At 40.2% G+C, this 14,035-nt stretch overlaps 2 protein-coding genes across 2 annotated transcripts; one reads left to right on the top strand and one right to left on the bottom strand.

Moving 5' to 3' along the window:
• Positions 1-319: 319 nt before the first annotated feature.
• On the bottom strand, positions 320-1,651 carry LOC121379590 (alpha-2A adrenergic receptor-like). The gene has a single exon (XM_041508237.1). The coding sequence runs from the start codon at positions 1,265-1,267 to the stop codon at positions 362-364; it is 906 nt and encodes a 301-aa protein (XP_041364171.1). The 5' UTR covers positions 1,268-1,651; the 3' UTR covers positions 320-361.
• Positions 1,652-11,524: 9,873 nt separating this feature from the next.
• On the top strand, positions 11,525-12,526 carry LOC121379588 (adenosine receptor A3-like). The gene has a single exon (XM_041508236.1). It carries the CDS (start codon positions 11,525-11,527, stop codon positions 12,524-12,526), a length of 1,002 nt encoding a protein of 333 aa, XP_041364170.1.
• Positions 12,527-14,035: the final 1,509 nt, after the last annotated feature.

Below are 14,035 nucleotides of genomic sequence, written 5' to 3'. Positions count from 1 at the left end.
ATAGTAACACCAGCATGGACATTCCTCTCTCGATCTGCACTGCCGGCTGTCTTTTGTACTTACCCAGTGCCGCTTGACGCAAGGATCTTTGTGCAATCAGATCCACCCGACTACCATAAACACAATGTCATTACTAAATATTGCGTACAAATATGAATTCCATAAATACAACCGCCATCTTTGTGACTTAAAATAGATGTGACTATATACACAGCGACCGTGTATATAACTTAATTCACCGAATAAAGACTGGTTAAATATGTGGTTGTTTCATTTTTGGGAAAACACCTAGCGTAAAGCTACCACACCCCGTCAAAGCGTTCCTGTGTTCAGCATGGGTTGCAGCTAGTAACTGTAGAATTCATTTGCAACAGTTGCAGAAATATCCTAATATCCCTTTGTAAGCACGCCGGAAGTCCCTGTTAAACCATCCATACACGAAACAATTTGCGGCTGCGTTAACATACACCAATGGAGTTACAACATATGACACCACAAGAGGAACTTGGACAAATGCTTCGAAAATATATGTGACTGAAATTGGTATCCAGCAAATGAAGAAAATTCCGAAAACAACCAGAAACAACTTCACCAGTCGCCAGCTGGCTCTCGTGACGGCTGGCGTGTTGTGCGCAGCTGCGGAAGTGATTGCCTTCTGTTGACGTCTGGCCACGAGGGATATGCTCCCGTAGAAGAAAATACACAGGACACATCCGATTATGACGTACAAAAATATGAAGCCGGCACGAAATGTGCTAGGGGCTGTTTTCAGGACGAAACATCCCCCTTTAGCACTCCAGTTGTTGACAAAAAACATAAAACTGTTTAGAAGAAATGTTACAACCCAAGCTAATCCGATGACAATTTTAACTTTTCTTCCGCTGACGACCATTGTGTATTTCATAGGGTATTTAATGTAAAGATATCTATCCAATGCTATCAAGGTCATTGTTACCACCGAAACCCCCGCGATGCTTGAAGTTAATACGATTTGAGATAAACACAGATATTTATTGTAATGGAGGTCAGATACGCCCTGCAGAATAGAGACACCAGTGGGAATCAGAGCTCCTGTGATTAAATCTGAAACTGCTAGCGACACGACATACATGTTGGAATGTGTCCGCAAAGACTCGGTGCGCCATATTGCCAGTAGCGTCAGAATATTTCCACCGACGATTACAACGAAAGCGATCGCACATGTTGCCATAGTCATTCCCAATACGGCTGGACTCACAATTGAAGATGTCTTGTTGTCAGAATCCATGTTTACGGAAAGACGGCAAATCCTGCAAACTTTGAACTTTTCTTTATTTCAAGTAAGCTCACTTTTTTTTTCTTCTTTTTTTTTCTAATTATAATCAATGTATCCAGGATTTAGTTCGGATAGATGGCAACCATTCATCTGGTTGATTTTATTAAACAAGTCATTTAGGAGTCTGTTCCCATGTGTAGAATATCCTTCGACAATTTGCAGATGAAAATACATGGTGGGATTCACCAGTATTTGCAATTCAAGATACTTTTTTATCACATTATTGTCGCCACTTTAAAGATAAGATATGTAATCACCGTCTGTTGTGTAATCCATCTGTCTAAATATTAAAGCAGTAAAACGCCGCTGAACAAAATGCTGTGTGGCCCATCATTTTTCAACTGGTGCTTTGAGAAGTGAACCGGGATGAGACTTGCATTTAACAGGTTTGCCATCAGTGGAAAATTCCGGGCCATTGAAAAGGAGCAAACATGCACAATGGGGCGATATTGTTCTGCATTATGTAAACAATATACCCGTGCATGTAAATAAAAGAATCAGACCGTATATCTTTTGAAATCCGAGAATTACAACACGAGTCGAATCAATTGATGAACGCAGAAAAATGATTGAAAAAGATTCATGTCGATGATATCAAAATAACCGATCCATTTGGTCAATTTAAAATGCAAAAATAAATAATAATGTCATATCACACACCCAAGTAGCTTTTGTAATACCAAACAATAACATGGGGAGGGGATATGGTAGGGGGGGGGGGGTAACAGGTTATGATTGGTTGAACTAATGGAGTGGTTGTAATACAATGAACATAATATTGTCACCGCAAATGCATTGACCGAGTTACTTGTTTTTGTGTGTGTTTGAATACCTTTATTTGCACAGAATGCAGGATCAATTTGTTTGATATTATTATTAACGTAAATGTTGCTAATTGCTTTATATTTGTTTGGCTACATAAAAGGTAATTATTCTACATTAACGTGTTAGTGTATTTTGTTAAAAGTTTAGTCAAATCGTAAACGAAGAAACAGAATGGTTATTTAACGAGAAGCCGCACATTGTTAAGAGAGAGAGAGAGAGAGAGAGAGAGAGAGAGAGAGAGAGAGAGAGAGAGAGAGAGAGACAGACAGACAGACAGAGAAAGACAGACAGACAGAGAGAGAGAAAGAGAGTGAGAGATAAACAGAGAGACAAACAGAGAGACAAACACAGACGGATATATAGAGAGAGACAGACAGAGAGAGAAAGAGACAGAGAGAGAGAGACAGAGACGGAGATAGTAAGAGAGAGAGAGAGAGAGAGAGAGAGAGAGAGAGAGAGAGAGAGAGAGAGACAAACAATGCCCCACCACGGATCATTCTTCAGACTTCATCCACATAGTAACATAGCAACTATTTTGCCATTGTTGTCCATCGTGATCATCAATAACTGTACGTGATTTTTTTTTAAATCCAGTGCTTAGCTTTATTTCAACCAATTAGCGGGACAGTCAACCGAGTGGTTCAGTAGCCTACGTATAGAATTATTGGAAGGTAAAATCTTGTTTGGAATACTACAAACATTAGTATGACAACGAACAGCGTGTAGATACAGACACTGGTATTCTAAACAAACAAAATATCTTCAGTATATAATTTTAATTATCAAAAAGGGTTTGTTAGTAAACATGTAACAATGGTAGCAAAATCAGGATTATCTCTTTAAAGCCGTAACTAGCCTAAAATAACGGATGAGTATTGTTTTTATATGGGTTTTTTGTTTGTTTTCGTTTTGTTTTTATATGGGTTTTTTGTTTGTTTTCGTTTTGTTTTTATATGGGTTTTTTGTTTGTTTTCGTTTTGTTTTTATATGGGTTTTTTGTTTGTTTTCGTTTTGTTTTTATATGGGTTTTTTGTTTGTTTTCGTTTTGTTTTTGTTTTTGCTTTGTTATTTCTTTCTTCTTCTTTTTTGTTGTTATTATTATTATTATATTATAAATATATATACATATACATATACATACATATACATACACATGTATATACATTTATTATTTTTATTATATATACATACACATGCATATGCATTTATTATTTTTATTATATATACATACACATGCATATGCATTTATTATTTTTATTATATATACATACACATGTATATGCATTTATTATTTTTATTATATATACATACACATGCATATGCATTTATTATTTTTATTATTGAGGAGGTTGGGCGGGTACCATTGTTGGTGCTGTTGGTCAGCATGGTGCAGGAGTATCAACGTTGTTGTAAAGTAATGGCGAATGCAACTTAAAAATATGCATAGAGGGGGAGTGAGGGACGGAAGAGAGAGAGAGAGAGAGACACACACACACACACACACACACACACACACACACACACACACACACACACACACACACACACACACAGACAGAGAGAGAGAGAGAGAGAGAGAGAGAGAGAGAGAGAGAGAGAGAGAGAGAGAGAGAGAGAGACGGGAGTGGGGTCAAATAAATAAATAAAAGTACAGCTATGTAGCCTACTTTGCACCATGAAAAAGTGTAGGTCTGCTTTTACATATAAACATATGCCCAATATAAGAATAGGTGTACGGTAAGTTAAGTGGCATGTAAAATTGGGCACAAATTCATGTCGACAAGATTCAGCCCTGGTTATGTGTACACGTCATAGATCGTATCCACTGAACATTATATTTTAGGTGTGTTTTTTTAATTATTATTATTTCATTGAGATGGGGTGGGGTGGGGGGGGGGGGGGAGGTTGTGTCGGTTATACCAGTGCTCAACGTTTGGTGAACATTAAAGCATTGAAAGCATTATAGTAATTTAAAGAAAACTCTCTTCTTAACCGTTTTGAGGAGTTTTAGACTATTAACTACTCGGCCCTGATATGTGATTGTATTATCAGTTACCGTGTTTCAACACAATGAGATAAAACGTTGTAATGCTAACATTAAATACGGACTTGACTAGCACCAGTGTCAGGAGACAAAATCAATAATCCCCATTTAGCGAAAAGTGTCACCAAATGATATTTTGTATTTGGACAGCCGGATAGTGAGTAGTTCCTATAAAGGTAGTTGCTAGGCAGCCCGTGTCTGTTATATCAGCATTGATGATACACACCATTAAATGTTTTATTTAACGACGCACTCAACACATTTTATTTACGGTTATATGGCGTCAGACATATGGTTACGGACCACACAGATTTTGAGAGGAAACCCGCTGTCGCCACTACATGGGCTACTCTTCTGATTAGCAGCAAGGAATCTTTTATTTGCACAAACCATGGCCTTTGTTGAATCAGTTATGGATCACTGGTCGGTGCAAGCGGTTTACACATACCCATTGAGCCTTGCGGAGCACTCACTCAGGGTTTGGAGTCGGTATCTAGATTAAAAATCCCATGCCTCGACTGGGATCTGAACCCAGTACCTACCAGCCTGTAGACCGATGGCCTACCAAGACGCCACCGAAGCAGGTGATACACACCGTGATCATAGTTAACGATAACAAACAAAACACCTCCACAATTTCTGTCATAGTGTAGGGACGGGTGCAAATGAAGTAAACAAGGGCGGATTATGCTTTAGGTAAGGGAGGGGGGGGGGGCGAAACAATATGTAGATGTTTATAATTTGAAATTATCAATTTAGATCTATGTGGTGGGGTTTTTTTTTTTTTTTTTTTTTTTTTTAGCCGGGATGGGGGTTTCCGTGCTACTGGGGACCCCCCCCCCCCCCCCCCATAATCCGCCCCTGAATGAACATTTAAGGGGTCAATCCTAAGTTTGCTGCCATTGTAACACTTGTACGATACACGGAGCATTTTCTGTTGACTAAAATTACATATTAAAAATATTTTCTTGTTTAAATTATCAGTGTGACAATGGTTTATCGTTTACTTTCAAATAATTTCGAACGTACGAAACAAAATATCTATACTACTTACAAAAAGTATGGTATATTACCAAAAATTACCAAAAACTCTTTAACATTGAAATAATTTCAACATTAACAAACACATAACTTATATGTGCACTAGATTTCATTGGGATTAGTAACATGTCATGAACATCACAAGATGTCAGTATCGTGTTGGACTTCCTCTAACGTCAATACATGTACAGTGGTCTCTCCAGTATTCAGGAAAGGGATAGAGGGAATCGGTAGAGCTGGTTCCACTTATAGGAAGGGATGGTACCTAAGATTTGCCGGGTACAAGTACTTAGAAAATGTCTTGTAAACGACGATGAACCTGATTACTCTGGTAGTTCAAGACGATGGCATGACTTGTGATTGTGGATGGCAGCCTAAATAAACGGATGGCGGATATTACTATCGCTGCCAATGGGTGCTTATGACATATAGCGAGACGCCTGATGTATTGCACCTTTGTCGCATGGTTCTTATCAGGATGTCTATCGTCATTTGTGAAACCTGATTTCACTCTTCCTGAAATTCGTGGTTGCTGTTTGACGTTGCTGTATACGTCTACTAAGGATATCCCACACGTGTCCTATGGGCGAAAGGTCAGGGGACATTGCTGGTCAAGGCAAGGTCTGGATTTGATGCCTCTGTAGATAATCTGTGACAACACGTGCACGGTATGCTCTTGCAATGCAATAGTGGAACACATGTCCTGTGCTATGACAATGAGAAAATAGTAGAACATGACGATTGATGGTGTTTTTTTCTGCAATACAGGCCTGTGACTCTCCCTTGAATAATATGGAGATCGGTTTTGCGTGTCATGGTGATGCCACCCCACACCATCATTGACCCACTTCCATACCGATCATGAGCTACCATAGCAGCCTCTTGGCAGCGTTCACCTAGCCTGCGCCAAACCCTTACACGACCGTCACTGAAGTCCAGATTAAACCTGGATTCGTCACTAAACATGCTATTTGACCAACGAGCGTTTGTCTATCGCACATGACACCGACACCATTCCAGTCGAGTTTGGCGATGTCTTGCGATGTCTTGCAGTTAAAGGTAAAGGAATGCACGGTCTATTGGCGCGTAACAAAGAATAAAGAAAGAAAGCAAGAAAGATTTTATTTAACGACGCACTCAACACATTTATTTACGGTTATATGGCGTCGGACATATGGTTACGGACCACACAGATTTGGAGAGGAAACCCGCTGTCGCCACTAGATGGGCTACTCTTTCCGATTAGTAGCAAGGGATCTTTTATATGCACCATCCCATAGACAGGATAGCACATACCACGGCATTTGATGTACCAGTCGTGGTGCACTGGCTGGAGCGAGAAATAGCCCAATGGGCCCACTGACGCGTAACAAATAAGGAAGGAAATGTTTTATTTAACGACGCACTCAACACATTTTATTTACGGTTATATAGCGTAAGACATGGTTACGGACCACACAGATTTGGAGAGGAAACCCGCTGTCGCCACTAGATGGGCTACTCTTTCCGATTAGCAGCAAGGGATCTTTTATTTGCCCTTCCCACAGGCAGGATAGCACAAACCATGGCCTTTTTGAACCAGTTATAGATCACTGGTCGGTGCAAATGGTTTACACCTACCCATTGAGCCTTGCGGAGCACTCACTCAGGGTTTGGAGTCGGTATTCTTATTAAAAATCCCATGCCTCGACTGGGATCCGAACCCAGTACCTACCAGCCTGTAGACCGATGGCCTACTTAACAAAGAAAAATGCAGGCAGTTACGAACTGTTTGTGTGCAGAATCGGATCCCTGTTGGCGGCTGTTGCATGTTGGAGTTGCTGTTGAAGGCTAAATTTGACTATTACTCTGGTGATAAGGAGTCTGTCTTGGCGTCTGGTGGCGGCAGTTGGACATCCACTTCGTTGTTCTATGTCGCTCTCATAGTCTCCCATATCTGGAGCATCCCTATGGTCTAAAGACGTTCTCCAACGTCAGTCGGCGCATTGTTACATTTCAGCAAGTGACTATGAAATCACAATCCCCACAGCCTTTTATGCTCAACAAGTGCACGTGCAACATGTTTTAAGTATAAATTAAGATACTTGTGTAAAGCCATTCCTACAACCTTTTGCATTAGAGTGCGAAGAAAAGTTTGGGGTTTGTGTTGTAGTTGTTTTGTAACGACACCACTAGAGCACATTGATTAATTAATCATCGGCTATTGGATGTCAAACATTTGGTAATTCTGACTCGAGGTCATCATACATTTCACTATCCCTTACTTTTTGGGGGAACAGTATATATTACGATGTAAAATGAAAAATGACTACTACGAACATTAGCATTCGACCGCAAATATAATGGATATACAAACAAGACAATGTATTTATAATGTAATTTAGTCGCCAAAAGGAGTCTTTTAGTCGGAAATATCGTACTATGGCTCAATCCTTGAGATACATGTAGTCCGTTTAAAGGAAATGTTATATTTTAACGACGCACTCAACACATTTTATTTACGGTTATATGGCGTCGGACATATGGTTAAGGACCACACAGATATATATAGAGCGGAAACCCGCTGTCGCCACTCCATGGGCTACTCTTTCTGATTAGCAGCAAGGCATCTTTTATATGCACCATCCCACAGACAGGGTAGTACATACCACGGACTTTGATATGCCAATCGTGGTGTACTGGCTGGAACGAGAAATAGCCCAATGGGCCCACCGACAGGGATCGATCCCAGACCGACCGCGCATCGAGCGAGCGCTTTACCACTGGGCTACATCCCGCCCTGTAGTCCGTTTAACGACACACCAATACAAAGAAGTAATTACCTGTTGGGTGTCAGACAAAGATGCATGAACGAACACAAATCGATAAAACATTTTGTCAAAACAATGTATGGTGAATATTATGAGTGAATTTTCATTTTAACTTCGGAAATGGTTTATTTTTTATCTGTATATGAAAGTAGTCGGGCCGTATCTAAGTGGGATGAGGGGGGGGGGGGGGGGGGGGGGGGCAGTTACCAGCAAGACATATGATCCCACTGCCAAAAATGCACCCTGGAAAATTATGTCAGTTGTAATTCCCTAACAGTATGGGTCTACATTATCTAAAGCATAGAAACAAAATCAATAATAATAGTCTAGACAAAATAGGGCTGGACCCAAAACAATTTGCAAAAGATTTATTTTTCTTCACTGTTCATTTTAGGGATGTTCTTATGAGGATACTAAAAATCCTCCAAATTTCCCCCTTGGGAAAATATGCCTAATTTGCATAAATTCAAAATGGTGGCCAGCGTTTTGAATTGTACAATGTGATGGAATCTAGAAGACATTTTTGAGCCGTTCAAACAATAGCAATAGTTTTGGATGGGAAACCTGTTTTAATAAATTCCTGGTTTGATCCGAAACTTCTTTCATTTGCATAATTCCAATATGGCTGTTAACACATCTTTGAAATGAAAAATGTGTCTACATATATGATTTTTCTAACATCTTAACGTTTTTTTTATATATATATACTACTCAAAAGAATTTAAGGGTCAGACGATATTTTCGACATTATTTTCTGAATGTCAATTATATTAGCTAGACCATAATGTCACGCATGGTATTGTTCCATTTTGACGAAAGTGGGTCTAAGCAACCCATAAATGAATTAAAATCCACTGTCATTGACACTGTCGACTAGTTCTAATGGCGAAAACATGCTTACATTTGCACGTAAATTAGGGCGAAAGCGAAAGGTCTGCTAAGTGTCCATAACTTGCTTTTTCACAAAGCGCTTCATTTGCACGCTTTGCATGTGTATTCCATGTTCCCAATGCTGAATTTCCGTATAATTGGAGCTTGCGTTCGTGTATGGTGCACACTCCAAATTCGACAATAGTACGATGTCAACTGACTATCGAAGATCGAGGAAGGGCTATTGCTTGGCTTCAGGATGGCAATACGCAAAGAAATGTTGCTCTGAGACTTGGTGTCAGTCAGAGTGTCGTTGGCCGACTGTGGCAACGGTACCAAGCAACGAATTCTGTTCGAAATCGTCTACGTTCGGGAAGACCCCGAAGCACTACAAATAGAGAGGACCGCTACATCACCAATATGGCTCTACGTCAACGCACAACCACTGCACGCCGATTACGTGACAATCTGCGGACTGCGACTGGAACTCGAGTGTCTGATCAAACCATACGCAATCGTCTGAGAGCCAATAATCTACGCTGCCGTCGCCAGGCTGTTCGACCACCACTCCTACCACGTCACAGAACGGCCAGACGTCACTGGTGCACACTTCATCTGCGGTGGCAACGTGTTCAGTGGGGTCGAGTGATGTTCACTGATGAGTCCAGGTTTAGTCTCCAGTTCAACGACGGTCGGGTTCGTGTCTACAGACGTCCTGGGGAGCGCTTCGTTGACGTTAACGTTAGACAACGTCACCGGTTCGGTGGTGGCGGCAGCGTCATGGTGTGGGGCGGCATCTCTATCCACCACAGGACCCCCCCTCTATGTGGTGGATGGCAATCTGAATGGAATCCGCTATCTGAATGAGATTATCCGGCCGTTGGTTCTCTCAGGCCTTCAGCAGATTGGCGGCGGGGCAGTTCTGCAGGATGACAATGTCAGACCCCACCGCGCCAGGGTGGTAACGGACTTTCTCAGACAACAAGGTATCGCCAGGATGGATTGGCCAGCATATTCGCCTGACTTGGCCCCAATAGAGAACGCCTGGGACGAATTAGGCAGGAGAGTTCGGGATAACCATGCCCCTCCGGCCAACCTTCATGATCTGGGTCAACTTCTTATGGCAAAGTGGCAGGCCATTCCCCATGAGTTCTTCAGACGTCTGATCAACAGCATGAGGCAACGATGTGTTGAGTGTATTCGCGCCAGGGGTGGATTCACACACTATTAAACGAATGTTCTAATGTGTAAAATCCATGTTTGACAACCTTCAACTTTGACAGCATGTCATGTGACTTTTTTGTATACAGTGACGTTTATTTGTGTTTTTTTGTAAATATGGAACAATAAATTAAATGTTTGGTGTAGTTTACATCATCAATCTAATACACTCTGAAACTTATTTGGTTATAAATTTTTGACCCTTAAATTCTTTTGAGTAGTATATATTATATAATTGAGAATAGAAAGCTATTCCACACAATAAATAAATTCCTAGTTTTATCGGACATTTTCTTCATTTGTATAATTCCAATATTGCCGACAAAGTACATTCAAATAGGCAATTATACATAAATTCAAAATGTCTGCCAAACATAATATTTCAAAGGGCAAAGGCTGAGTTTTCTTATTTAATATTAATTTTTTTTATTTTTTTTAAACCCACACACACACCGCGTACACAGAATCATGGTCCTCTCTTGATACATCCATACTCGTTATTCATATTGTCAGAATGGGTAACCATTCAATCGATAATTTGGAATAACAAAAGACAAACGATTAAATCAATAACGACAACAAAAACAAATACAACAATCAGTGAATCAATCAATCAAAAGCAAACAAACGTTAGTGTTCTCCAAATGATTTGCACTATTGTATTTGTGTCACCATGTTGGTCTGTGATAGATTGGAATGTTTTGTTAGAGATAAGACGGCTTCCGTGGTTGTTTGTTCAGTTGCGTTATCAATCTACAATGACACTAAAGAAATTTCATCTAAAGATGATAATGCTACTTATCTATAAAAGCACGATCCATATCAGTCTCTTAAATGGCATTAGAGTGCAACAGACTGAATAAACAACAGTTCCAGATATAAGATCAGCAATGTTATTAGCAACTTTTTTTTTTCTTTTTTAATTGATGTAATATGTAGAACCGTGTGTGACTGGGTTGTTTTTACGCAGACAAGTTGTTTCAACAATGAGATACCTTTCTTAAAACTGTTTTAATCGAGTTATATTTTAAACCAAACGTTTGCTATTAAAATCTTAATTACATGGTAGGACCTAAGTGTGATCCATACTGGAAATGGATTCTTATAGGTAAAGTTCATCTGTATTTTCTGGAGATCATTCTTGGCTAACCAGAATTACTCAACATCAAGTTTTACGTACATTAAATTAAGATTATGAATCATAAGGTGTCCGATTTCTAAGAAGAATCTGAAAAGGAATTTTGAAGAAAGACCATCTACAAGAGAACAGCAACAACAAGACAAGAAGAAATAAAACAATAGCATCAGCAGCAATAGATACTATTCACATAGAATAACATCTGGAACAAGAACAGAACCAGTTATAATATTATACCTGCCAGAATCAGCTAACTTCTGATGGAAGAAGGCAAAACGTCAGCATACTTTGTAGCCGACACTATGGTGACAGCTGAAATGAAAGACCACGAACCAGATAACACAACAGCGGACAGAATTCCAGGTATGTCAGGTGTAGTAGCTGTGTTCACGTTCATTTACTGGCTGCTTGCTCTATCTATCGTCTTGTCCAACTCTCTCACAATCCTAGTGGTCTGGCGCTCTCCTTCACTGAGGACCATTCCCAATATGTACATCATCGCCTTAGCCGTGGCCGACATGTTTACCGGACTCAGCGTACCTTTCTTCACGCTGACCGACTTCCCTTCCATGATGGTCTATCTGGCCACAAGACCTTACCTGTGTCTGGCACGATATCTTCTCATCTATACCTTTCTCTCGAATTCCTTTCTATGCATATTCTGCATAGCTTTGGACCGGTTTGTGTTCTTAGTGTATCCACTGCGATACCAGCGAATCTTCACCATCCGGAAGACTGGCTTCATCATCCTTTCAACGTGGGTAGTATCTCTGTGGGTAGGTCTTTCTACGCTATGGAACATGAACTGGCAAGGCAAGTGTGAGTTCTACAGCATCCTCTGCAGAAGGTATCAACTGTACTTCCTCGTTCCGTACATGGGCGCGATCATGCTGCTGACTGCAGCGCTGTATATCGGCATCACCAGGGTCGCGCTGAGACAGAGAAACGCGGTGTCCAGTCTGATCATCATAGAGCGTGTTAAAGAAGACTTCCTCAAACGGACTGTCATTCGGTCCGCGAGGCTCTTTCTGGTCGTGTACGGGATGTTTGTCCTGTGTTGGAGTCCGGCGTACGTCTTCACGATTCTTGGACTGACGGTTGGTACAGAGCCTCTGGTCTTTCGGGTGTGCCTCACACTGGGGATAGCCAATTCGGGAATCAACTTTATTATTTATGCCTGCATGAGCAAAGAATTCAGAAAAGCATTTAAAGGTTTGGTTCGTGGAAAATGCAGTGTGTGTAATTTATGGAAAGGCATTTAAAGGTTTTGATCGTGAAAAATTGCACTGTGGAAATAGGAATGCATTTAAATGTTTGATTTGTGGAAAATGCACTATGTGCCCCGTCTGCGATATGTTATTCAAAATGTACATTCTCAGACACTAACTACCATGATCTTTTTTACTGTTTAAGAAATTTGATTTTCTTTAACAACACCACTAGAGCACATTGATTTATTAATCACTGACTATTGGACGTCAAACGTTTGGTTATTCTGACATTTAGTCTTAGAGAGGACACTGCTACATGTTTCCATTAGTAGCAAGGTATCATTTATATGCACTATCCCACAGACAGGATAGCACATATCATGGCCTTTGATATACCAGTCGCGGTGTACTGGCTAGAATGAGAAATAGCCCAATGAGCTCAAAACAGGAATCAATCCTATATATACTATTCAAAAAAAGTAGGGGAACTCGAATAAGAATTTACAATTTCCAAAATTGTAAGGTATATTAGCTGTGGGGAATGGTTATATAATAATAGTGAATTAATTGGACAAACATTACAGTAGGTTTTATGATCACCAAAGATCTTGAAGGACGATTGGGGTCAGAAGTGAAATTGGAAAGTTGACTCTTTTTTTTTTTATCAGTAAATCGCAAATTCAAACAATAAAAATGACTAAAAACAAAAAAATAACAACTGTATGATCAACAGAATGAAAAAGATTGACAGAAATAATGTTCCACAGTAGTAGCATAAGGGCCTTATACTACTCAGTGATTAATGGACCTTCCTGAAAATGGTCAAAATCGAGAATGACACACCACGCACGTGTACAGGGCAACTGCGTGATGCATGTGCAAACTATGGCATGTGTTTCGGTGTGTTGATAAACAGACCTGAACATTCTTGTCAAAACGTATGTTCGGTCTAATAGTTGATATTAACATTAATATTTCAGGTTCCCTTACTTTTTTTTAAGAGTATATATTATACAGTGGTGTTGCTTCCCCCCCCCCCCCCCCCCCCCCCCCCCCCCCCCAAATCAAACCTTAGTGTTGGTTCCCCCCCACCCCCCGGTATAAAATCCTAGCTACGCATCTGTCTGTCTGGAAACATCTGAAGACAAGAAGCATTTCATTCTGTCAACACTAACACTGATTTTCATTTGAATCATTACAATGACCGTCAGTGGACCCATTGGACTATTTCTTGTTCCAGCCAGTGCTCCACAACTGGTGCAAAAAAGGCATCTATCCTGTCTGTAGGATGGTGCATATAAGAGATCCCTTGCTGTTAATCGAAAAGAGTTGCACATGAAGTGGCGACAATGGGTTTCCTCTCTCAATATCTGTGTGGTCCTTAACCATGTCTGACGCCATATAACCGTAAAATAAAATGTGTTGAGTACGTTAAATAAAACATTTCCTTCCTTCCTTCCAGTAACAGGGGAATCTGGACAAACATTTTAGTTTCTGTTTTGAAATCTTCAAAAATATACAAGCATGCAGATTCATCAATAAAACAACAAACTTTGTAAA

This window comes from Gigantopelta aegis, chromosome 8, assembly GCF_016097555.1.
Source record: "Gigantopelta aegis isolate Gae_Host chromosome 8, Gae_host_genome, whole genome shotgun sequence".
Classification (NCBI taxonomy): Eukaryota; Metazoa; Mollusca; class Gastropoda; order Neomphalida; family Peltospiridae; genus Gigantopelta; species Gigantopelta aegis.
Note: the sequence above shows the minus strand (reverse complement) of the source record. Positions and strands in the feature narration are given on the sequence as shown.

Bases quoted from the DNA above. Each gene is read 5' to 3' on its own strand.
- LOC121379590 (XM_041508237.1), bottom strand. From the start codon at position 1,267: ATGGATTCTGACAACAAGACATCTTCAATTGTGAGTCCAGCCGTATTG.
- LOC121379588 (XM_041508236.1), top strand. From the start codon at position 11,525: ATGGAAGAAGGCAAAACGTCAGCATACTTTGTAGCCGACACTATGGTG.